At 39.3% G+C, this 26,511-nt stretch overlaps 1 protein-coding gene and 1 pseudogene across 1 annotated transcript; one reads left to right on the plus strand and one right to left on the minus strand.

Moving 5' to 3' along the window:
• Positions 1-26,511, minus strand: RARS1 (arginyl-tRNA synthetase 1). The gene is made up of 15 exons (XM_040239438.1): positions 26,402-26,511; positions 24,921-25,055; positions 21,794-21,982; positions 20,587-20,695; positions 19,938-20,038; positions 17,361-17,482; positions 15,642-15,762; positions 13,803-13,932; positions 12,713-12,817; positions 10,195-10,373; positions 9,710-9,819; positions 5,563-5,668; positions 1,390-1,562; positions 1,001-1,248; positions 1-222 (listed from the first exon to the last, which is right to left on the minus strand). The coding sequence occupies exons 1-15, from the start codon at positions 26,444-26,446 to the stop codon at positions 113-115; spliced, it is 1,983 nt and encodes a 660-aa protein (XP_040095372.1). The 5' UTR covers positions 26,447-26,511; the 3' UTR covers positions 1-112.
• LOC120863271 lies at positions 17,617-18,386 on the plus strand (annotated as a pseudogene).

The following is a 26,511-nucleotide window of genomic DNA, read 5'->3' on the forward strand; positions in this document are numbered from 1 at the left end:
GATAGTTGATAAATTCCTTTTACTTGTTTTTGTATCCACATGATTGTAAAAAAAGCAAACAATGCTAATGGCCACTTTGGTGAAAACACACAGTGTTCAAACCTTAGGAGGATTACATTCTTTGGACAGGTTTTATTCCCAGAATATCAAACCCCTTAGCCATGACAGCAGCAACTGCTTCACACAGCAGCATACGCCACATGTTCACCTTCAGGACTTCTCCTGAGAATACAGAGAAAGAGAGTAATTACTTTTTCTGCAAATCACCGTTAAAGAATCTATGTTATTTCTGGACTTTATTTAGAAGTAAATAGCCTAACTCAGATGTTTTGGGGGCTTTAACTAGAATCATCTTTACTTAAACTGTAGAGAGAGAATCTAAGAAATAAAGGTGTTCTGTTCAAGAAATCTATTTTTAACTGATAAAAGATATAGAGCCTGCACTTATTCTGTCCTAGGCTTCATGGTCTGAATGAACTTTAAACACAATAATGATTCTTTTTTCCTAATGAAATTTTAAGTTCTCAAGCATGACTCTCAGAAATGCCTACTTTCTGTATTATTATTAATCATTAGTTCAGTCTATTTCATTAACTATGTAACACAATAGAGCAAAAAGCCTAAAAGAGGTATTATTTTTTCCTCCAAGGGCAGTTTTCATTATCAAGAACCCAAAGACTCACTCTCTGACTATCAGTCACACTGCTTTTGTTGGAAATATCCTGTTCCTAGTGACCTTCCAATTGTTTCTTTGGAGTTTTATGGTTCCATCCCATGTGGCTGAGGGTGGGGAAATGAGTCTGTTTAAGAATTCCACTTATGCTTGTATTAGAGCCAGTGCAATTCTGTCTGTTGTATATGATATGGATTACTGTGTAACTAGGGGGAAATTGGGTGTGGGGGGTTTCCATAAATAAATTGAAAATCATCCACATCCAACTCAAATGAATGCCTCTGTTGGTGCCCAATCCCCAATATAGTCACTGGATGAGCCACTTACCACTCTGCCGATCTTTCTCCACACAATAGCAGTTATCATAGAATTCTGTGAAAGTAGTTGCCAGCTCATAGATATAATCACACAGAGTATGGAGAAGTAAGTCATCTAGAATCTTCTGCAGAACCTCAGGGAACCGCAAAATGCACCTGCCTAGTTTCCATTCCTTCTCATGGTCCAAAATGATTTTGGTCTCATGAGCAGCTTTCTGGAGCATCTCTTCATCAATATTGGCCAGACGTGCAATTGACCTGAAAAATCAGGTAACAGCCATCATTCCCCTTTGTTAAGTATATTCTTCTCTGTTGAAAACATGTAATAGGGAATGACTGAAACTAGAAATCCAAACTAGAAATCATCATTTGACTCAAAAAATGCTGCACCCCAATTACCTGATTCTAGTGAAGGCATACAACAAGTAAGCCGCTGTATTTCCTCTGTCATCCAGCATTTTGTCAAAGGAGAAGATATAGTCATTCAGCCGGTTATGGGAAAGATCAGCATATTTGATACAGCCATAAGCAACAGATGTCTGAGCAGCCTTCAATTCCTCCGTGGTTAAGACCTTTTGGAAAAAACAAAAAATACTTCAGAAGTTACCAATCCTTGTTTTGTTCCACCATCTCACAGACAAAAGATGGTGGTAAGGAGCATCTAGGGCTTCCCAGGTGGCGCTATTAGTAAAGAACCCGCCTACCAACGCAGGAGATATAAGAGATGCGGGTTCACCCCCTGGTTCAGGAAGATCCCCTGGAAAAGGGACTGACTACCCACTCCAGTATTCTTGCCTGGAGAATCCCATGGACAGAGGAGCCTGGCAGGCTACAGTCCACGGGACTGCACAGAGCTGGACGCGACTGAGCACGGCACACACAGCACAAGGAGCATCTAACGGTCTTTAATCAGTGAACTGCAATGAACATCAACACTGAGGTGGGAAAACAGGCCAATCTACAGGGAAGGGAATAAGGAAAATAAAACTCATCGGCTCTGGATAACAATGCTTCCATGAGAAATGTGAGTTATAAATTATGAAGTGTTACCTTGAATACTTTTTTCCCAGTGTATTCAGTAGATATGAAATGAAAGCACCATTTATTAGTTTTTATCTGCTTCATTCCATAGAATATTTTGATGCAGGTTATAGGAAACAAAATCAGGGTCAGGTAATTAACTGGAATAAAAACAGGCTGTCAAGAACTGGAAAAGCACTAACACTGTCTTGGTAGATTTGGTCCTACTCTGAAGCATTATTAGGTCAAGTAAGTAGGTGAGGATTTCCAGTCTGGACATGGTGCAGCAGCCTGAAGCAGACTAACCCCTTCCACCAGAATCAACTACTTAAAAGCTGAATAAATTATATGAAGCAACTGTTTGAAGTCTCCAGAGAGCATCAACACAAGGACATCATTAAGACAACCAGCTGTGTGCTGTCAGCCAGAAAACTTAACTAGGAAGATGACATTATCTAGAACTATTACAACTTTTCACCCACCACGTCAGATGAAATGACTAAAAACCAAGGAGGTGAGACAGGGGCAGGGGGAACAAGACAATACCAACCACAGAAACACAGCAGCTTAAAGACTGCAACTGGAGCTTCCCAGTGGTTCAGTGGCTGAGAATCTGCCTGCTAATGCAGGGGACACGAGTTGGATCCCTGGTCCGGGAAGATCCCACAGGCTGCGCAGCAACTCCTGAAGCCCATGCCCCCTAGATCCTATGCTCCATTACAAGCAAAACCACAGCAATGAGAAGCCCATGCACCACAACGAAGAGCCAGCACAGCCAAAAATAAAATTAATGATACCACTTTTAAAAGTCTGGAATCGTTTAAAGAATACTTATTAATTACAAAGAGGAAAAACAGTAACTTCACAATGGAGAAAACTGAAAACTGATATTATCACCGTAACAAAAGTGATCAAAATTCATGTTAACAATCATGAGACGTATCAACATCGGGTGCCTCCTGAAATAATGACATGAGAAGGAAACTTATCTTCCTAAGACTGTATAACTTGAATTTAATCACGAAGATATACCAGATGAACCCAGCTGCAGGACAGTCCACAAACAGTCCATCTGACAAAAAGTGTCAAGATGATGAAAGAGAAAGAAAAAGCAAGGAACTGCCCAGATAAAAAAAGATTATGGAGACATGAAGACTAAATGCAACATGTGATCCTGGACTAGAAAAAGACAAATGGCAAAATCTGACTAAGGTCTGCAGATTAGTGAACTGTACTGTAGCATTGTTAATTTCCTGGCTTTGAAATCACACTACACCTATAGGATGTTAATATTTGGGGAGGCTGATACGGGAATACTCTGTACTATTTTATAATTTTTTATATCTGAAATTATTTCAAAATGGAAAACTATGATTAAGGTATTTAGAATATCCAAAATAAAGCATATAGATGAGAAAAGTGAAAAAAAAATGTGAAAAACACTCTGGGACACAGTCAAAAGTTCTAACATAATATATGTACTTAGATTCTACAAGAGAATGGGGCAAAGATGCAATGTTTGAAGAGATATGACTGAGAATTTTCCTAAACTGATGAGGAACCCAACCCTCAGAAAACTCAGCAACTCCAAGCAAGATAAATACAAAGGAAAGAAGGAAATACTACCTCCCTCTCTAAACCACACCTAGGCAATTAGAAACTGCAAGGAGGAATAAAGTTCACAGGAAAGTGTAAATATGTGGATAAATATAAACGGATAGTCTAAAACAAACACTACGCAAAAGACTTGAACATATCATTCACAAAAGACCCCGATGATCAATAAGCAACAGTTAACGTAATTACTCATTAGAGAAATGCAAATTTTAACCCATGAGATGCTAATACATATTCACCAGAAAAGCTATTCAAATAAGACTCACAAAATTAGTTATGTGAAAAGATACAGGGCAACTGGAACAATTGTACTAATGATGGGAATATGTAACATTTGTAACTCTCTCCTTGGCAATTTCCTAGATATATATCCAAGAGAAAAGTGCATGTACCCAAAAAGTGGCTTGAACAGTAATGCTGAAATTATTGATAGCTTCTTATTCATAAGTCAACAAAAAGAAACAACCCTAATGTCCTTCTGTTGAAGAAACACATTAATACTATTATCTAGCAGTAAAAAGAAATGAACTACTGATATACCTGGAAAACAGCACATACTTTATGCTTTCATTTAAAGTCCTCAAATAAACAAAAATGACCTATGGTGACAGGAAACTTTCTGGGGTGAAAGAGATATAACTTGATTGGTTGATGTTAGCATGGTCACGACTGAGTGACTTCACCTTCATTTTTCACTTTCATGCACTGGAGAAGGAAACAGCAACCCACTCCAGTGTTCTTGCCTGGAGAATCCCAGGGACAGAGGAGCCTGGTGGGCTGCCGTCTACGGGGTCGCACAGTCAGACACGACTGAAGTGACTTAGCAGCAGCAGCAGCATGTATATATGTGTGTGTAAAAATTCATCAAGCTTTACATTTTACTCTATGTAGATTAAAAAATAGTAGCTGCAACAGCCAAATAAAGAGTTAAAGCAGTTTTTGTTACTATGCAGACTAAACAAACTGATTAGTGACTAAATTTTCCACTTTTCATCTGATTGTGCCACTTATACCTAGGCCAGGACTAAAAGGCAAAACCATTCTGGAGATACCAACTGGGTATACTTGACAACCACCAACTGGAAACAGAATAAAAAACAATTTCATGTTTCACTTTGCGAACAATGAAAATGGAACAGGTGGGGAGAATGTTCCGTTAGAACCTGCCTTCACGCTCTCTGGATTATCACTGATCTATGCAAACCAAACCAGAGTATGTCCTTAAAGAACCATTTTTTTTTTTTTGGTTCATTCATGTCTACATTTAATCCTATTCTGTGTCTCTTTCTATAATTTTACTCTTCTGTTTACAGTAGTTATGTTCATTCCAATTGACTGCTGGAATGTAAAAGACCTAAGATCCTTTGACTCAATCTCTGACCTCTATTTATTTCTATATTAAAAAAAATTTTTTTCCCCAACTTTGATGCAGTTCATCCAAATTTCACACAAATCCAACCACAGTCCTTTCTAAGGGTGCTATGAAAGGCCATCATGTTGCCTACTCTGTGGGCTCAAGGGAAGCCTCGCGTGGTCGGTGTTTACTGCTAATGACGACTCTTCAAATGCTCCCAGAGAAAGGAGCTCAGCAGATGTACACTCTAATGTAGGCTATTCACTCAAACCGCCTCAGTCTTCAGTATTCTCCTATCATTGGTTCAAAGCAGTGACAGGTGAACTGCCAAGAAGCAGCAGAGATTCTATGCCACATTAACAAAGGAAGAAAAGGCCATGGTCTTTTGTAATAGCTAAGAACTATATCTTCACAATAAACACTCAGCAATTCATGAAATAAACTGCAATAAACCTGAGGTATAAGCTTGTCAGAAGTTGACTGACTGCTTATAAACCTTCCCAGTTCTCTCAATAAAAACAAAAATGAAAAACCACAACAAAATGCATGCTACACAATATACAAGTCAGTTTTTGGATTACCTTGTCTCTTTCTTTTTCCTTCAATTTGTCCATGGAGCGTTTTAGTCCTTCTTCCAGGAGGTCAATGAGGCGCACTGTTTCACCCGATCGTGTTTTAAACTTCTTCCTAATAAAATTTAAATGTCCCAATTAAACAGATTTTGAAGCAGACCTTCCAACTTAGAAATCTTTGAAAGTTAAGGTTTGACACCATCTTATTCAGCTGATAACCAGGGCGGATGACAAAAGAAAGCAGACACTTCCAAATGTCTCTCATCTATAACCCTCAACTCCAAGCATTCTATGCTCTAGGCTCCTAATAGCATTCTCTACATACCCATTTTTAATACAGTCCCTAAAAGGAAAGAAAGAAGGCATCTGTTAACTTGTTCATTTTCCTGAACATGAAGTTTGGGTCAGTTGTTTTGCCTTATTAATTAATAATACTTTTGGTTCTAGAATTGCTTGGGAGGAAATTCTTAACTGGAATCTCACTTGCATATTCCTAACTAGTAATTCCACCTTTTTAGCGGTAGCCAACCCTAAAAACATATTAAAATCAGCCTAAGAACTTTAAAACTGGATGTCAGGGCCCCACTCATACCCACTGAAATCAGAATCTTTGTGGATGGGGCAAAAGTACAGATAAGCACTGCCCCGGGCAACTGCACTATTGAAAAACATCTCATGAAAATTGAATTTTACCTATTAAATAAGTTTGCAAGATACTTAATTTTTTTTTCTTTTAAATTAAAAACATTGTTCAATCCCAACAATGATCCAAAAGAAGTATGCTTTCTATCGAACACAGTCTGCCAAAGTGCCTGTGATACTTCCTGTTAAAGTTGTATATTCAGAGTTGCCTTTAAAAGGGATCATCTCGCCCTTTATGACAGAATTAAACTCCTTTATTATTCCAAAACTACATGATTTCCCAGGCTTTCCTTATGTCATCACCGCCCATCCTTGAGAGTTCAACAACTTCCAAATCTTTAGTGTGATGAAATGATACCCATCATAAAGCCTAGGCAACATGCTAAGAAAGCCTTCTTTCATGTCTCCACTTGGCAAACTCTGGTCTTTTCTGTTACTCCCTACCTGTGCCTGCCTTGAATCTTTATTTTTCATGTGTGTGGGTCCTCTCCTCTCACCAGTGGTTCTAATGAGAGGGAGCACAGCTGAATATCAAAAAGAGCTTTCAAAAACAGATGCCTAATACCCACTGCAGACCTAGAAAGTCATTAGCTCTTTTGGAAGGGCCTGGCCTGTGTATTTTAACAGGTTCCAAAGGGAACTGCTCTGCTTTAGAGGACAGGCTTCTTCAGGAAAGAGGATGTGTTTTATGTTATCTTCATGTACACATGTGGAGCACCCAGCCAATGCCATGCACAGTGGGTGCTCAATACACAGGAAGTTGATCAAAAAAATGATAGATTATTTATTGTAAAAAGACTTAGAAAACTTCACTAGAAAAATAGATGGCAGAATCTGAACATTTTATTTTTTTGGCCACATTGCATGGCACACGTAACTTCCCCGACCAGGGACGGAACCCCATGTCCCTGTAGTGGAAGCTTGGAGTCTTAACCACTGGACCACCAGGGAGGTCTGAATTTGAGCATTTTAATATCAATGTTTAAAATATGGTAGAATGCCACTGGCTAGCTATTACTGATAATTTTTCTTTTTTATGGTGTAGGACACCATAATTATATGAATGCAGATATCTAAAACAATACAGCCAGAGTAGAAAGAATCAATATTGTGAAAATGACTATACTACCAAACGCAACCTATAGATTCAATGCAACCCCTATCAAATTACCAATGACATTTTTCACAGAACTAGAACAAAAAATTTCACAATTCATATGGAAACATAAAAGACCCCAAATAGTCAAAGCAGTCTTGAGAAAGAAGAATGGAGCTGGAGGAATCAACCTTCCTGACTTCAGATTATACTACAAAGCTGCAGTTATCAAGAGAGTATGATACTGGCACAAAAACAGAAATAAAGACCAATAGAACAAGACAGAAAGCCCAGAAATAAACCCATGCACCTATGGGTACCTTATTTTTGACAAAGGAGGCAAGAATATACAACGGAACAAAGACAGCCTCTTCAATAAATGGTGCTGGGAAAACTGGACAGCTACATGTAAAAGAATTAAATTAAAACACTTCCTAACACCACACACAAAGATAAACTCAAAACGGATTAAAAAGCTAAATGTAAGACCAGAAACTATAAAACTCTTAGAGGAAAACATAGGCAGAACACTCAACGACATAAACCAAAGCAAGATCCTCTATGACCCACCTCCTAGAGTAATGGAAATAAAAACAAAAGTAAATAAATGGAACCTGATTAAATTTAAAAGCTTTTGCACAGCAAAGGGAACTATAAGCAAGGTGAAAAAACAACCCTCAAAATGGAAGAAAACAACAGCAAATGAAACAACTGACGAAGGTTTAATTTCCAAAATATACAAGCAGCTCATACAACTCAATACCAGAAAAATAAACAACCCAATCAAAAAGTGGGAAAATGACCTAAACAGACATTTCTCCAAAGACATACAGATGGCTAAAAAACACATGAATAGATGCTCAACATCGCTCATTATTAGAGAAATGCAAATCAAAACTACAATGAGGTATCACCTCACACCAGTCAGAATGGCCATCAACAAAAAGTCTACAAACAATAAATGCTGGAGAGGGTGTGGAGAAAAGGGAACGCTCTTGCAGTGTTGGTGAAAATGTAAATTTGATACAGCCAGTATGGAAGACGGTATGGAGATTCCTTTAAACACTAGGAATAAAACCATCATATGACCCAGCAATCCCAGTCCTAGGCATATACCCTGAGGAAACCAAAACTGAAAAAGACACGTGGATCTCATTGTTCACTGCAGCACTATTTACAACAGCTGGAACATGGAAGCAACCCAGATGTCCATCGACAGATGAACAGATGAAGTTGTGGTCCATATGCACAATGGAATATTACTCAGCCATAAAAAGGAACGCCTTTGAGTCAGTTCTAATGAGGTGGATAAACCTAGAACCTATATACAGTGTGAAGAAAGTCAGAAAGAGAAAAATAAATATCGTATTCTAACACATATATATGGAATCTAGGAAAATGGTACTTAAGAATTTCCTTACAGGGCAGCAATGGAGAAACAGACAGAGACTAGACTTGTGGGCATGGGGAGAGGGTGAGATGTATGGGAAAGAGTAACATAGCCAACAGGCATTTGCTGTATGGCTAAGAAAACTCAAACAGGGGCTTTGTATCAACCTAGAGGGGAGGGAGGAGGGAAGAAGTTCAACAGGGAGGGGATATATGTATACCTATGGCTGGTTCATGTTGAGGTTTGACAGAAAACAACAAAATTCTGTTAAGCAATTATCCTTAATTAAAAAAATAAATTATATAAAAAAAAAAAAAAGAAAAAATCCTCTAGCCATTACATGATAAACAAATGCTGACACATAACTATTGGTGATAAATATCAGACATAAAAAATAAATGTGGTAATTTTCTTCCAATTGTAGGAATAATCATCTAAACGTTAGTCAAAAGAAAACAAAACAGGAAAATAAGACACTATAAAGCACTTTCTTAGGACCATGAATACCTTAAGGACCAGGTGTCTTCCAATCACAAAATAAGTGCAGCTATACAGAATTATGTTTGATCTAAGGTATTTTGTCTGCATATAACCTTACATCTAAAATAAATACCCTGACATTTATTTGGGTAGGGGCTAGGCCTTTTATATGCTTAGCCTGCCTTTTACATGCTTAGTTAGGACTTTTGCACACTGGAGTGTTAAGCATCTTGAGCTACTTCATGAAGCTTTTAGAAACATCACCCACTTTTATGTGATGGCAGAATTTAGGCCATGTCACCAAATCAAAAATGATGTGGTAATGAAATAACTAAGTGATCCTAAGACAATATTAAATGGAAGATGTAAAAATTTCTCAATTCTTCCTAAAAGGCTACACTCTCTGGCAGTGATAAGACACAGGTACAAAACAGCTTGGCTGTGTACATACTACAGCATATATAGACTATGGTATCAAATGACATGGTCTCTATTAAAGAATTCTGGGGGCGGATATGTTGTTACCACCTTCACATTTCCAGACTTACTTGTCTTCCCCCAGCACCACACCAAATCCAGCATGAGACACTCGAGTTACTTCAGGGTCATACCAACCAATCATTTGAGCAGCACCAAATATTGTCTGGAAGTGTAAGGACTATAAAGAAATAGAAAGAGAAAGTTACTTGCTAAGCTTTCTAATTTAAAAAATGACTTAAAGCTCTTCTACTTAGGAATAAAGATTTGTAAAATTCAAATCACTCACTAACCTTTTAAGGCAAGTAAAGTTATAGAAGCTCTTTTTTATTCCTTATATATGAGAATAAGGGAACATCCTTCCTAGTTTACAGAGACAAGTGGAAAAACTGAGAAGTGAACAAGTTTGGCCAAATTCAAACCCTGCTCTCTCATATCACTTTTCTGAATTTCTGTCTTTGAGGAAAATTTACAGGGTTTTTGAGTGCCAAATGCTTCACCATACTGCCTTACCTCCAGACAGACAATGCAAGTTGATACAAATGTACAAACTTACCTGTCCACTGTCCACCACATAGATGATCATATCTGCTTTTTCCTCAAACAGTCTTTGTTTAATGGCAGCCAGATCAGATGTATCATAGGTATAGCCTCCATCCGATTTTACTATGGTTAATGGTACAGAGCATCCCGGAACAAACACAATCTTTCTGCCATCATCCACTTGCACAAATCCTAGAAGAAAAAAGAAAAAGAGAAAGCTGTGTCTGGGCACCCAGGCAGTGTTCCTGGTAGTTTCCCAAAGTAACAAGACACCTGGCTCCCAAACTCTTCATAGAGCATTTGATTCCATGAGGAGTCGTCCACCTGCTCAGCAAACACAAAACATGGAAATCTGTGCTTTGCTTTCAAGCAGGAGCCATAGCTTCCTTTGGGATTCTCCAGGCAAGAACACTGGAGTGGGTTGCCATTTCCTTCTCCAATGCATGAAAGTGAAAAGTGAAAGGGAAGTTGCTCAGTTGTGTCTGACTCTTAGCGACCCCATGGGCTGCAGCCCACCAGTCTCCCCTGTCCATGGGATTTGCCAGGCAAGAGTACTGGAGTGGGGTGCCATTGCCTTCTCCCACTACTCAGCCATAAAAGAGAGTGACATGCCATTAACAGTAACATGAATAGACCTAAAGATTGTCATACTGAGTGAAGTCAGACAGAGACAAATATCATGATCTAATTTCTATGTGGACTCTAAACTATGACACAAATGAATCTATCTACGAAACAGACTCACAGAGAACAGGCTTGTAGTTGCTGAGGGAGAGAAGGGAGTCTGGAGTTAGCAGTTCCAAACTATTATTAATAGAATGGGTAAACAAGGTTCTGTCATATAGCACAGGTAACTAAAATGAATATTCTGTGATAAATAATGGAAAATACAAAAAAAATATTTATATATATAACAGAGTCACTTTGCTGTAAAGCAGAAATTAATTGTAAAGCAACTATATCTCAAGTTAAAACAATTTTTTAAAAGTCCTTATCTTAAAAGTATGGTCCCCAGTTTCCAGAATGTGATTGTAAGTATCATTTCTCATTCAAGGAACTAAGCTTCCCTGGAGCTAATAGAATGGCTGAATCCACAATTAAGGCAGGAAATGTACAAACTTATCCTGAAATATTGTGTCCAGAAAACAAGTAAACCATCAAAAACTGTAAGGGTCGAGCAGGGGGGAAGGAAAGCCACTGGAGACTACCATTAGCAAAATACAAGACAATTTGAGTATTAAAAAAATAAAGGTAAACAGTTGGAAAATATAAAATATATTAAACCTAATTTACAGTAATGCTAAAAATAATCCAGTTGTTACATCTGGAAGATATTAAGAAACTAGTTTACTATTCTGAAAACTGGTAAATAAAAAAGAAAGAACCAAGCATTTACACTGTTTGCCTCCTATGAACCGTACCTCTGGTTAACCAAAATGATTATGTGACCAAGTTCTGCACAGGGAATTCCAGGTAACAAAGAAATGACAGAATGCTACATTTCCCAACCTCTAATAAAATAACAGAACCAAGTCATGACCATCAGTAGCTGCTAAAGCCACCAGAGGAAAGTCTAGTGGGAAAATTAAAGGGTAGATCAGGCTGACAACCCCTGAACCCACTAGTTCATCTTAACATCGTAACAAGAGAGTCAACTAAAAAGTGGCATTCTCACAAATAAACAAGACAAAACAAGTGAAGAAAAGAAAACACAAACCAGAGTTTAATCTAGCCTCTCTAGAAAATACAGATAGAGGAATTATGCCACACACCACCATATGGAAATCTCTGTAAGACAAATGGCCTAGTTTCTTCAATAATAAATGAGAAAGAAGTGTGGGGCTATGGAGAGGAACCCATGACTTAACAAATTTTATATTAAACAAATGTAATGTGCAGACTCTGGAAAAATACTTATAATTAAAAAATATGAATCAGCTTAGGAAATGTGAACTCATGACTTGCTATTCAGAAATCACTGGGACTTCCCCTGGTGGTCCAGTGGTTAAGAAGCTGCCTTGCAACGTAGGGGCATGGGTTCAATCCCTGGTCAGGGAACTAGGATCCAATCCCTGGTCAAAGAACTAAGATCCCACACGTCACAGAGCAACTAAGCCAGCAGGCCAGAGCACAGAGCAACTACTGAAGCCCACATGCCACAGGAGAGTCCGTTCACTGCAATGAAAGATTCCACAGGATGTGACCGAGACCTGACGCAGCCAAATAACAAAGAAAAGAAAGAAAGAAGTACTAATTGTCATGGAGTGATAATGCTCTCATGGTAATGCTCTCATGGTTTTGGGGTGGGATGAAGGGTCTGTTGTTTCAGAGACAAACCAAAGCAGTTATAGAAGAAATTATATAATATAAGCAGTGTACATAAGAAGGTAACAGACACAATAAGGTCTGCCTGTGTTCATAATTAAGTTGGTGACAAGTGCATGAAGCTGGGATGTCACTATAATATTCTCTCTGCTTTTGCCTATGTTTGAAAATTTGTATAATCAAGTTAAAAAAAAAAGAGTGCTTACCTCTATCTTCAAATTCCTTTACAATATCATGCATCCTATCTTGATAGAAGGATTCTCCCCTCTCTATTAAAGAGACGTCCAGTGCCTCATAGATTTTATTAAACTCTAGGGAAAAAGTCATAAAATAAAGAGAATGTATAATTTAAAAAGAGAAAACATGCCTCTTACCTTCAAGGAAATTTATTATTTAATTTAAACATTTGAAAGAAAATTAATTTCATTAAAATGCATGATACAGATTATATACATATTGCCATTTTCAAAATGTGAAGAAAATATTGCAAGATACATATCAAAATTATTAACAGAGGGTAGGAATACAGCTAACTTATTTTCTTTTTCCCTGTCTACATTTTTTTTTCCTCCAAAGAAATACCTCATGTAATTTTTTAAAAAATGTACTTAGAAAATGTAAATAATAAGGCAAAAAAAAAAGCCTTTCCTATTTGGAGATCAACTGTTCACTGAATTTTCTTACAGTTTTTCCTAATTGGTACCATTTATCTTTTTGTCTAGCTGCACATTAGTGACACAAGATAACCTACAGTAACACAAAACATTTTACTGCCTTGCTGGCAAAACAACCACCAGCCTTTTCCAAAGATCTACTGGCTATTCGTGTTCATCTGTTCTTCAAAGTGACCTTTCAAATAACACTGGCAAGTCTGAACACTCAGAACTGTCTTGAACCACAAATGAGTATGGAGAACTAGGGGATGCGGCATGACACTCTACCCAAACATTCTGTTCCACCCTGGTGTGTATTTCCCTTCATTTTACCCCTACACATTTCTGGATAGATTTATTTGTAAGGATTTTATAGCTTTGGATGCTTAATGTGAATAGCATCTTTTTCTTTTCTACTTTTTTTCTTACTAAGTTTTCCTGACTTCTAAAGAAATTAAATTTTGCACCTGCCTGTCTTTATAAACTTTCTTTGTAGTTTCCATTTCAGAAAATATGTAAGAAATAAAAAATCTATTTGTTAGCCCTTGAAAATTTAATACATCATTCAAAGTCAATGCTGAATACTCAAGAAACTACAAGCAGTAGTATTCGCTGGATAAATAAACAAAGCCCAGAAGCTTACCTTGGCGGGAGACATCACAGATAAGTTTCCAAGCTTTTATGATGTCTGGATTTTTACTCTGGAGCAAAACAACACACTGATATGCTCGCTTCTTAAATTCCTCCTCAGTATCAAATCTCTTCTTGGATTCCTACATTAAAAAAGGTAAAGTTTGTAAACAATCAGCCCCATATTTCTAGATAAAACACATTTCTAAAAAATAAAAAAATCCCACAAAAAAACCAGAGGAAGTAAAAATTTAGATCTGTTGAACAACAAGTGTTCTATCCTAACAGTCAAAGAATGTTGTTACAAATTAATGTGCTAATAAAATCCAATTATTGCTTCTGAAATAATTTTCCTTAAAAATGTAACATTTGATCACAATGCTACCTCTACCTTTCCAGTTCACACTAGTGCTTGTTCCAGAAGAATTACGATGTATAGCTAACACATGAGGCTGAATTTTCCAGCCTCTATTTTCCATTCCGAATAATTTGGGGGGGGTTTATTAAAAATAAAACCATGGACTTCCCTGGCGGCACAGTAGATAAAAATCTGCCTGCCAGTGCAGAGGACGCAGGTCTGATCCCTGGTCTGCGAAGACGCCACATGCCATGGGGCAACTAAGCCTGTGCGCCACAGCTACTGAAGCCCAAGAGCCTGAAGTGTGGACTCTGCAACAAGAGAAGCCAGTGCACAACCAGAGAGGAGACCCTGCTGGTTGCAACTAGAGAAAGCCCTGGTGCAGCAACAAAGACCATGTGCAACTGAAAAAAGAAAATTGTTTTCACTGGTTCATATCTACTTTGAAAGCAATACATGCTTATTAAAAAAAAATATTATTGTTAACCCTATCCCAAACTAACCAGCAATAACATTCTGATGAAAATTCTAGATATCTCTTTGCAATCACAGATCTGTATGTTTTAAAAACTATAAATATACGGTTTTTCTTTTATCCTTGGTATTAAAATTCAGCAATGTGTTTTAAATATTTTATGGCATTAATAGATTTGCCCATTGTATTCAGTGCACAGAATCCCAGCAGATTATAACAGCTATTTCACCTGTTATCAGCACACAATTTTCAATCTTTTCATTAGAAAATACATACCAAAAGATAAAAAAAAACCTCTAAAAAAGCCAATTACCAACCAACCAAGAAAATTTTTAAATACTATGTTATTTAATACAGTAATCCTATTCTTGGGACTCTATCATAAGAAAACACTTTTAAAAACGAGAAAACCTACATGTAGAAACCTGTAAGTATAACCTACAAGTAAAAACATGAAGTTACTTACTAGTATCCCCAAAATAGGGGGAAAAAAACAAATAATAAGGAGCATACACTTTGGTCCACAACTCCAAAATAAGACGTGGTCACAAAGTAACATGAAAGAGTATGATAAAATTTTAAATAGGTACAATACAAAAATGATATTATAACCACAATTGATATAACAAGTTTATATATGGATACGTGAAAGAGTCAAAGACTGTTTACTACAGTGATTTATTTAAAATTATGGTTTATGGTAAATTTGTCTTTAAAAAACTGTTTATACTTAATAATGCTTTCAAAATACACAGAATCAGGAAGATAACAGCAACATCAAAATTTTTAAATACTAAAATATATTTTGACTAACAAACTCCTATAAGAATGGGTAATGCTGTAGATTTAAATTTTTAACATCCACCAATAAAAGCAAACATGCTATACTGAGGAACTGAGAATGGAGCAACTTTTATTTAACCCCATAATAGCTTCAAATACCATTTAAAACTCCCTAAGGAAAGCAAGTATGATAATTGATAGACACACAAAGAATACAAAAATAAATGGCACCAAACCTTATAAAAAGCCTGAAGATCCCCAATGGGCGGTGAAACTGCTAGGTAATCTGGAAATTTATCTTGCAGGTGTGCTATGAGCATGCCAAACTGCGTTCCCCAATCTCCTACATGGTTTAATCTAATATCAAACACAGAACATAAAACCACTTAAAAATGATAAACATGAACTGGACTATAAAGACTGAGTGCCAAAGAACTGATGCTTTTTAACTGTAGAGTTGGAGAAGACTCCTGAGAGTACCTTGGACTGAAAGGAGATCAAACCAGCCAATCCTAAAGGAAATCAGTCCTGAATATTTATCGGAAGGACTGATGCTCAAGCTGAAACTCCCATACTTTGGCCACCTGATGCAAGGAACAGATTCATTTGAAAAGACTTTGATGCTGGGAAAGGACTGAAGATGGGAGGAGAAGGGGATGATAGAGGGGGAGATGGTTGGATGGCATCACCGACTCAATGAACTTGAGTCTGAGCAAGCTCCGGGAGTTGGTCATGGACAGGGAAGACTGTCATGCTGCAGTCCATGGGGTTGGTTGCAAAGAGTTGGACACGACTGAGTGACTGAACTGAAATTCCATTACGTGCCAGCACATCGTGTTTAGTAGCGTTCTTGTTATGGAGGTGTTTCCTCATCTGGTCTGAGAGGCAAAGACAAGGTCTGCTGTTTGTCATTAGATGCCCAGTAACGAGCCTGCAAACACCTGGCCCATAGGATTTGCTGAATGAACTTCCTATGAATGGACTGTGATCTGCTTATTGCGTAGTTAACTGGGAGAGTGGCAGTCAGGTCAATGTTGGTCATTACCATAATTTTATGAAAATGTAACTTTTCAACCAATTATTTCAGTATAATTTAGTAGTTCCCAAATATCAATGGACAAAATTCTTCAAAATGTATCAATCCAATCACTTCTCATTCCTCACTGCTTTCATCTAACCTCAAACCACCAGATCATCTCTTAGCTGGATTATTAAAACAGACTTCTAATTAATTACTATAGTCCTTTTTCCCTTTTTTGCCTAGTTTATTCAAAGAAACCACGGCAATCTCTAATCAGATTATATGCCCTACTAAGACTCTCCAAAAGCTTCCCACTGCATTTAATAAAACAGCAATTTCCTACCATGGCCTACAAGGTCCAGTACAATCAGTTTCTTGCTTACCTCTCCCACTAAAATATAAACTTCTAGTATACAGGATGGAGAAGGCAATGGCACCCCACTCCAGTACTCTTGCCTGGAAAATCCCATGGGCGGAGGAGCCTGGTAGGCTGCAGTCCATGGGGTCGCTAAGAGTCGGGCACGACTGAGCGACTTCACTTTCGCTTTTCACTTTCATGCTTTGGAGAAGGCAATGGCACCCCACTCCAGTATTCTTGCCTGGAGAATCCCAGGGACAGGGGAGCCTGGTGGGCTGCTGTCTACAGGTTCACACAGAGTCGGACACGACTGAAGTGACTTAGCAGCAGTATACAGAAGGCACTCAAGGAATATCTGTGCAACAAATGAGGAGAAATGAGTTTTCTCCTTGGTTCTACACCCACCCCAAGTCTTAATAGCTGTTAGTCCAGAGGATGGGCCACAGATATAATTTAAAAGCCTAATGGGTGATTATGAAGCAGACACTTAAGAATCACTGATTTAATCAAAGATTCTTTCTCTAGTGATAACTTTCTTTTCCATAGAAATCTTCAAAGAAAGGCAAGAGTACATACCTCAGCACGTTATATCCTGCGAACTCAAAGAGGCGGCACACACTCTCGCCTATGATTGTTGACCGGAGGTGGCCTACATGCATCTCTTTAGCTATGTTGGGAGAGGAAAAGTCAACTATAACCTGGGATAAATAATAAAGATTTTTTAGAGAAGGGTATAAACATTTTCTTTTGGTAACACATTCATTAATAACATTTAATAATAAACAAGGCTTAAACATTAGCTTGGATTGTAATTCAACTGTTAGGATTTCTGATGGAACTTGTCCATCATTAATTGAAAAATAATCAAATCTGTTTAAATAAGTTATCTATTCTTTATTTCAGAGACAACTCATAAATAACAGTTGGCTACCTCAAATGCCTTGGGGAATGAAAACAAAAATCACATAGCAATTAAGACCCAAGGGAGCTTTTTCGACGGTGGTGGTGATCGTGGGCAGAGTGCCACGAAGGCCTCAGGGACCCTTTGAGAATATAACGTGGTGGGGTGCTGCCTGCCGACCCCCAAACACCGCATGCCGCCCCTCTATCGTATGAGAATTTTTGCGCCTAATCACGCTGTTGCCAAGTCCCGCTTCTGGTACTTTTGCGTCTCCACTGAAGACGATGAAGAAATCCTTGGGGGACATGGTCTACTGTGGACAGGTGTTCGAGAAATCTCCCCTGCGGGTGAAGAACTTCGGCATCTGGCTGCACTGTGACTCCCCCAGCGACATCCACAGCCGGGAATGTCGGGGCCTGACTACAGCTGGCACCGTCACCCAGAGCTACCAAGACATGGGCACTGGCACCGAGCCTGGGCCCACTCAATCCAGATTGTGAAGGTGGAGGAGATGGCAGCCAGCAAGTGCCGCCAACTAGCGGTCAAGGAGTTCCAAGACTCTAAGATCAGGTTCCCACTGCCACACCAGGCCCTCCATCACCAGCACAAGCTGCTTTGCCACCAAGAGGCCCAACACCTTCTTTTAGGTGCAGGCCCTCTCTGTCCCCGGGTCTACCCAAATAAAACTCAAGTGGGAAAACCGAAAAAAAAAAAAAAAAGACCCAGGGGAAGGGGGACTTAAGTAATGCTCAAAATTCTCCAAGCCAGACTTCAGCAATTTGTGAACCGTGAACTTCCTAATCTTCAAGTTGGTTTTAGAAAAGGCAGAGGAACCAGAGATCAAATTGCCAACATCTGCTGGATCATCGAAAAAGCAAGAGAGTTCCAGAAAAATATCTATTTCTGCTTTATTGACTATGCCAAAGCCTTTGACTGTGTGGATCACAATAAACTGTGGAAAATTCTGAAAGAGATGGGAATACCAGACCACCTGACCTCTTGAGAAACCTGCATGCAGGTCAGGAAGCAACAGTTAGAACTGGACATGGAACAACAGACTGGTTCCAAATAGGAAAAGGAGTACGTCAAGGCTGTATATTATCACCCTGCTTATTTAACTTCTATGCAGAGTACATCATGAGAAAGGCTGGACTGGAAGAAACACAAGCTGGAATCAAGATTGCCGCGAGAAATATCAATAACCTCAGATATGCAGATGACACCACCGTTATGGCAGAAAGTGAAGAAGAACTGAAAAGCCTTTTGATGAAAGTGAAAGAGGAGAGCAAAAAAGTTGGCTTAAAGCTCAACATTCAGAAAACGAAGATCATGGCATCTGGTCCCATCACTTCATGGAAAATAGATGGGGAAACAGTGGGAACAATGTCAGACTTTATTTTGGGGGGCTCCAAAATCACTGCAGATGGTGACTGCAGCCATGAAATTAAAAGACGCTTACTCCTTGGAAGAAAAGTTATGACCAACCTAGACAGCATATTCAAAAGCAGAGACATTACTTTGTCGAAAAAGGTCCATCTAGTCAAGGCTATGGTTTTTCCTGTGGTCATGTATGGATGTGAGAGTTGGACTGTGAAGAAGGCTGAGTGCCGAAGAATTGATGCTTTTGAACTGTGGTGTTGAAGAAGACTCTTGAGAGTCCCTTGGACTGCAAGGAGATCCAACCAGTCCATTCTGAAGGAGATCAGCCCTGGGATTTCTTTGGAAGGAATGATGCTAAAGCTGAAACTCCAGTACTTTGGCCACCTGATGCGAAGAGTTGACTCACTGGAAAAGACTGTGATGCTGGGAGGGATTGGGGGCAGGAGGAGAAGGGGACAAGAGGATGAGATGGCTGGATGGCATCACGGACTCAATGGACGTGAATCTGAGTGACCTCCGGGAGTTGGTGATGGACAGGGAGGCCTGGCATGCTGTGATTCATGGGGTGGCAAAGAGTCGTACACGACTCAGCGAGTGAAATGAACTGAAGATATGGAGATCGTTTTCCTCCCCACAAATACATCAAAAATACATCTGCATGTGGGGCAACTCCTACAGATCACCTACTGAACGCTGGCAGAAGATCCCAGACTTCAAAAAAATAAGACCCAGTGGAAAGGTTACTTCACAGCTATGTTCATAATCTCAAAATATGAATGATTAAATCTCAATATAAAAAGAAAGCCATTCTTAGCTACAGCTAATAAAATTCTAATGTATTATGCTATCAATCAAAAAAAATATACATATACCTTTTTGTTCTCTCCAATGGCAGGTATTTTAACACCATTCACCAAGAGATTGGTCAACTGTTGTGATACAAAGCCCTTTCTTAAGTGGATATTAATAAAACCTAAAGAAAAACAGAGAAGAAAAGAAAATCAGACAGCCTCCAAACTTGAAGACTGCTCACTCCCAAAGGACTTCTCAATTTCACTTATGCTGGCTCCAGAACCCTAGTGTGGCTCTGGTGAAACTTTTCCGGCTTCTAAACCACGCGGGGCCTTGGCTTGAGCCCTCTTATAAGGTCCCTGTTTCCACATCTAGTTTCACCACTTTCCTGAAAGCTTCCTACTGAATGCAGGACCCCTTCACTCCCAGCGAACGATTTAACTCTTCACAGAACACAAACGATGCTTCTGCCACAGAATATCTGCCATCACTTATCTCCTTTTTGCTGATGAGAAACTGAGCGACAGGGCAATAAAGTAACTCATCCACAACCAGGTGAGTAGGTCTAGTTTAGAACCACAGTTTCCTAACTCCCAATCCAAGGTGCGTTCATCATCTTGTTCAGGACATGAGTTTTAACCTTATGTTTATATTTAAAATGGTTTTCTTTTCTTATTTCAAAAGGACTCAGCAATCAATACAACTACTTTAGAGTACATTACGACATACCAGGACCAGCAATTTCAACTTTCTCAATATATTCATTGTCTGGGAGGTGTTTGACAATGTTTTCAGCAATTTCTCTTGGATTAACTTTCTGTTCCTTGGTTTTAAGCATCTATAAAAAAGAAATGATAGGTTACACAACAGGTCTCAGCAAATTCCTAGGAAGCGCACGGCTGACAAAGCGTCAGACTCACCCGACACAAGACTCGTCACAAGGTAGGAGCAGAGCCCAGTGCCCTTGTGAAGAGAGAGAGTCAAGCAGCAACAGTGCCGGGCGAATGGAAAAGTGCCCAACCGACGGACCTCTTTTCAGCATGAGCTGCCACAGCTATCTAGAACTTCCTAATGAAGACTTTTACAGTCTTTAGTTATAATGCCCGTTTCCAGGATATTTACATTTCTAATTTTCAAATCATCAAAGTGTGCAATATGCAGATTTGGGTAGTAAATAGCACCCTTATAAACTTAACTCCAGCACAGACACAGAAAAGTTATCTAGAAAAAAATCTGATCTCTTTAGATGAAGCTTTTCTATTCAGCAATGAAAAGAAATCAAGAGTCCCAAACAAAGGGCAATAAACTAACACATTAGCTATTAAAAACAAGGAACTCCTCTGACTGAATATGAAATACACAAGCCTATCTCAAAGACACAGCTCCATCAAATATTTGATGGGAATGCTGGTGCTAATTAGCCAACTTCTAATCCCTCAACAATAACTCAGTTATCCTGGACACAAAAGGAGGAATGTGCCAAAACAAAACAGTATCAGCTATTTCCTTAAATACTGAGTATATATAATTTAAATATTAAAATTTGTACTTTTTAAAAATTAAAAACGCACATTCCCTTTCCTCAAGCTTTTCAGAACTGTGGAAAATGCTTTCACTGAGGATACAATGCTCTATTATTTATGTAAATGATAATTATGGGCTTCCCAGGTGGCTCAGTGGTAAAGCATCTGCCTGCTGATGCAGGAGACGTGGGTTTGATCCCTGAGTCAGGAAGCTCCCTGGAGAAGGAAATGGTAATGCACCCCAGTATTCTTGCCTGAGAAATCCCACGGGCAGAGGAGCGTGACAGGTTACAGTCCATGGGGTTGCAAAAGAGATGGACATGACTGAGCACGCACGCACGCACACATGCAATGATAACTGTAATGCTTAAGAAAATCAAACCACAAAGAATGCTTTATAATAATATAATTACCTGACAGATGCCCATAGCACTATTACACTGATAGTCCCCAAACTTGGGCTGCTGACTTGGAGTCACTATCAGTGGAGGATTTTCCAAAACTGGATAGGCAGCCTTAATGGCGCAACCAAAGACCTCTTCTAGGCAGCTATTGATGTTAATCATATTCTTGGTTGGTTTGTTCCTTTCTGCTTGAAGACTCTGTAAGAAAAGAATGTAAATGTTAATAAACTTAATACAAAAATTGCCCAAATATTTTAAGAAGCCTTCAAGTATCTTGAAACTGAAAGGTAACACACACTCATAGTGTAACACTCTCATATTTAGGATGTGCTGAGAAGCATTAATAGGACAAGTCTATCTCACAGCATCTAAGACATACATGTAAAAATGCCCCATGTACTTCTTTTCTACAGTTAATTTAATATAACAGAAGCCAGCAATAGGGAGTAAGGGGCTGATGATTTTCTCAGCTTCCTAAAGCACTGAGAAAATAATATAAAATCAATCCTAAATAACTTCCTATCAAATGCTGGAACTGAAAGCTCTATGGACAAAAACTGTAAAAACATTTAATCTCTCCATTAAAATGCTGACCCTTTCAAGCATGAAATGAAACAGGTCAAAAATACTGATGGGTAATATTAATGTATCAGAGTAAGAGATTGTTTTGTCTTACTGCTAAATAACCCCATGGTACTTCCTATTTCTCACCTTCTCAGAAGTGGAATACACTCATTTAAGATGGTATATAATTAATTAACTACCGCCATTGCTGCACTTTTCATACTTTCTCCAAATTATCTGTCCTTGGACAGGTTTGAAATTTCTCCAAATACTCTGATTGCAAAGAAAGTGTCTTATTTATGGTTCTATCCTGACAGGTGACAGTCCATGTGGCTGCAGAAGTGTTGGACACAGCAACTAAACAACGAAAGTTCCGGCGCCAGCACCGTACCCGCCACGCAGCTGGTCAAGACGACTGGCGACTGACAGATGTGCTCCTAAAGAAACACAAATGGACATGCTGCCTACACACTAACCATCAGTCTACATCAGTCAAAATGTCGATACGTAACATGAATGGCAACAATAACGAAAACTATTATTCGGGCAGTACTGAACTGAGTACTCCTTAGTGATTCAAGGGTCAAGAGCGGAGTCAAGTGCTTTACTGATGTGCATTACCTTATGTCACCTACATAACAAAAATGGAGCTTGTGACTACTATCACCATTTCCTTGTGGGTTAGAGATTAAGTAACTGGCCAAAAACGATAAAGGCAAGAGGCAAAGCCAGGATTCAAGGTGAATACTCTCTTCTCCCTTAAAATGTTAACTTCCATGAGGTGAAGAAATATTACATATGGTACAAGCATCTTTGCTACAATTCAATATAAGCATTCTGAAACATCACATTATGCAAAACAAACAAACAAAAAACTCTCCTAAAACAACAGAACTAATAAGAAAATTAGCATCAGGAGATAACTGAAAATCTGTGATTTTGTAGCAAGAGCACCATCACATAGCAACCTTAACACTGTCACTGATGAAAAACTGTACCAGTCATTCTAATAAATACTAATGTAAGATTTAATCTTGGAGAAAAAAAAAAAGCTCAGTGGGAGATTTGTAGAGATGTGGATGGATCTAAGTCTGTCAAATAGAGTGTAGTAAGTCAGAGAGAAAAACAAATATTGTATATAATGCATGTATGTAAAATCTAGAAAAATGAACCTAGTTCCAGGGCAGGAATAGATAAGCAGAGGTAGAGAACGGACGTGCAAGCGTGGGATAGTGAGGGAGGGATAAGCTGGGAGATTAGGGTCAACATAAATCCATTTCCACGGGTAAAACAGCTGGTGAGAACCTGCCGTGTAGCACAGGGAGCTCGAGTTCTCCATTATGTGCGCCAACAACTCACTCTTAACTTGTGTAATGCAGCAGGAAAAGACGGGATTTGAGACTTTCTTATCAAATTTCAGAATCTTCGCTAACAAGGATGTTTTTAAAAGACACCATAATTTAAATTGTAGGATGAAACCAAAGCCCAGAGTACTCACTTTTTGAAGGATATAACACATGTGTTGTGTAGCAGAGGATTGGAGGGGTGGGAAGGAGGTCCAAGAGAGAGGGTGTGTGTGTACACATACAGCTGACTCACAGTTGTTGTAAAGGAGAAACTAACACAACGTTGTAAAGCAATTATACTCCAACAACAACAACAAAAGAATACACTTCCTTTTGTATCTTTTCCCTCCTAGCTTCCAGCACATATCAGGTATTTAACAGTAGTTTCGACTTGAAATAAATAGAGAAATGAATATAAATAAGTGCAGAATGAAGGGGGTAATCAGAAAGGTTGAGATATTTGGGGGACAATAACCTGGAAATGGAATTGTTTAATTTTAGAAGACTCAAAGCTATGTCAAGCATAAAAGATCACAGTAGGTAATAAAAAAAGACTTCATGGCAGTGGGGCAGGCAGAGCCTAAGATGAATAAATAAGAGTAATCTTTGGAAAAAAGGTATAATGCCAGTGCAGCCTGCCTGAAAATAGTAGAGAACACACAGAGCAGAACAATCAAGGGAGTGAGGCCATCGCCCAGGATGTGTCATCAGTAGACCTGAAAAGCAGGCCAAGAAATTAAAGCCCCAACGGAAGCAAGCTCAATTTTTTGACAAAATCAATAAACACTGTTAAGATTATGAAGTCATGAAATAACCAATACAACACAAGCTTCATGGGAAAAAACGTACCAAAATACTAACGGGAAAAGAACCTTCCCACAAATATGACACTGTAAAATACAAAAAATAAAACTGTAAAATAACCAACTTAAAGCAGAGAAGCATGTGGGTGTAGTTAAAAATATTTTGATTTGATATAAGCGATTACTGAAAATTAAGCTGGTTAAACATTAGTATGATGAAAACATTTCAAGGGCCCCAGAAAGAAAACAGCAATTTCTCCATTATCTGCACCAACAACTTACTCCTAACTTGTCTAATGCAGGGAGAAAGGACAGGGTTTAAGTCCTTTTGCCAAATTTCTTTCAGTATCTTTGCTAACAAGGATTTTTAAAAAGACACAATAATTTAAATTGTAGAATGAAACCAAACCCCAGAGTACTCACTTTTCGAAGAATATTCAGTCGATACTTTAATTTTAAATTTTCTTCCCGCAACTTCTCCAAATCTGCAGAAGCTTCTGAACAGCTGTAGTTTTTCAACCGATCAATTTCAGCAGTCAGAAACTTAATCTCTTTTTCCTAGGAAAGAACAGCCACCTTGGTCCATCATGATTGATAACTCCCAGATGTGATAAATTGAACCATAAACTTACTTTCTCATCTCCCCTCCTCTCCACCTGAGCATGGCAGAGGTGATAGCAATTAAGGACTTTGCCTTTGATAAGTTGTGGTTTTTCTCTGAGTTTTTTGATGACATTACCAATACTATCCTTGGTAAGAAAAAAGTATTTGTATGTGTTAGAGAGGAGGAACAGGAATGTTAAGGCTGCAATGGGATCACCTTCAGATGGCTTGTTTCTTTGGTTCAAGTCCCTCTGCTTTTGCCTTTTCTGAGACAAAAGGACTTTCCCCTTTTATCTTCTCTTTCTTTTCAGTGTCTTAAGTCCTAGACCAGATGTTTTACTCTAATACCCAAAACTAAAGACAGGTCAATTCAAAAGAAATAAAGCTATCAAACTAACTGCGTTATTCAAGGAGAGATTCCTCACTTTAAATCTGACTGTTTATCTGGGCATAATTACAGCAAAGACAAAAAACAAAGTGTGCCATAAATGAGCATACTGTGTTCCAGGCACAGAGCTCAACACTTTTCAGAAATCATCTCCATTCTTCTTATCACAACCCAGAGAGTATACCTATGTCCCCACACTGAAAAAGGCCATATGACTCGAAACAATAAAGAATGTGACAATTTACTTGACCAACTCGTGACGGATTTAGCAATGAAGCGGTCCCCATCCTCCCACCCCTCCCCACCTGCACCGAGAATGTAAGGAAACTGTCAATTCTTGACAAGCTCTTGCAGTTCTTTCCCCACGAATACTGAAAGCAAGAAGCAATCCCCAGCTTGATCATCAGCCCCTGCATGGACTGAGAAGAATCTCAGGATTCCTCTTGCACAGTATCAGGGACAGAATGGGGTGCTGAGCTGCAAACAGGGCCCAGGGCTCCTGCTCTCCCTCGACTTTCCTCTTTGTGTGTTCCCGCGCTTCCCCCGACAGAGCGCGCGTGTTCGGGGAAGGACAAGCACTGGTCGAGGCGGGACTCGACACACCAAGCTCCAGCCCCACTGTAGATGCTGGCTTGCGGGTGTCAAAGAGAGGGGGACCCTCCGCCTCGCTGGACGTCACTGTCACCCGGGCCTGGGAACCCAGGGTTCTTCCTCTCCCATCTCTTGGAAAGCGTTCCTGGGAGGGCATTAACTTCCGAGGCAGCGCAGGTCCGTGTATGGGGACTCCGCTGCCCCTGTCGCAAGGGAGCAGTTCGGTCCCCGCCTCGCTGCCGTTATTTTGGTGCTGCCCGGGGGGGAGCCGGGCCCTGGGGCCTCCCTTTCAAACCTTCCCACCGGCCCCATGCGGTACTACCTGCTGCAGCAGCCGCGCGGAGCAGTGAGCAACTAAGGCGTCCATCCTCGCGTCACCGTCCTAACCTCCAAGTCGCCGGAAGCGGAAGCAGTACCCCTCGGAAGCGGAAC

The sequence above is a fragment of the Oryx dammah genome, unplaced genomic scaffold, assembly GCF_014754425.2.
Source record: "Oryx dammah isolate SB20612 unplaced genomic scaffold, SCBI_Odam_1.1 HiC_scaffold_5, whole genome shotgun sequence".
In the NCBI taxonomy this organism is placed as follows: domain Eukaryota; kingdom Metazoa; phylum Chordata; class Mammalia; order Artiodactyla; family Bovidae; genus Oryx; species Oryx dammah.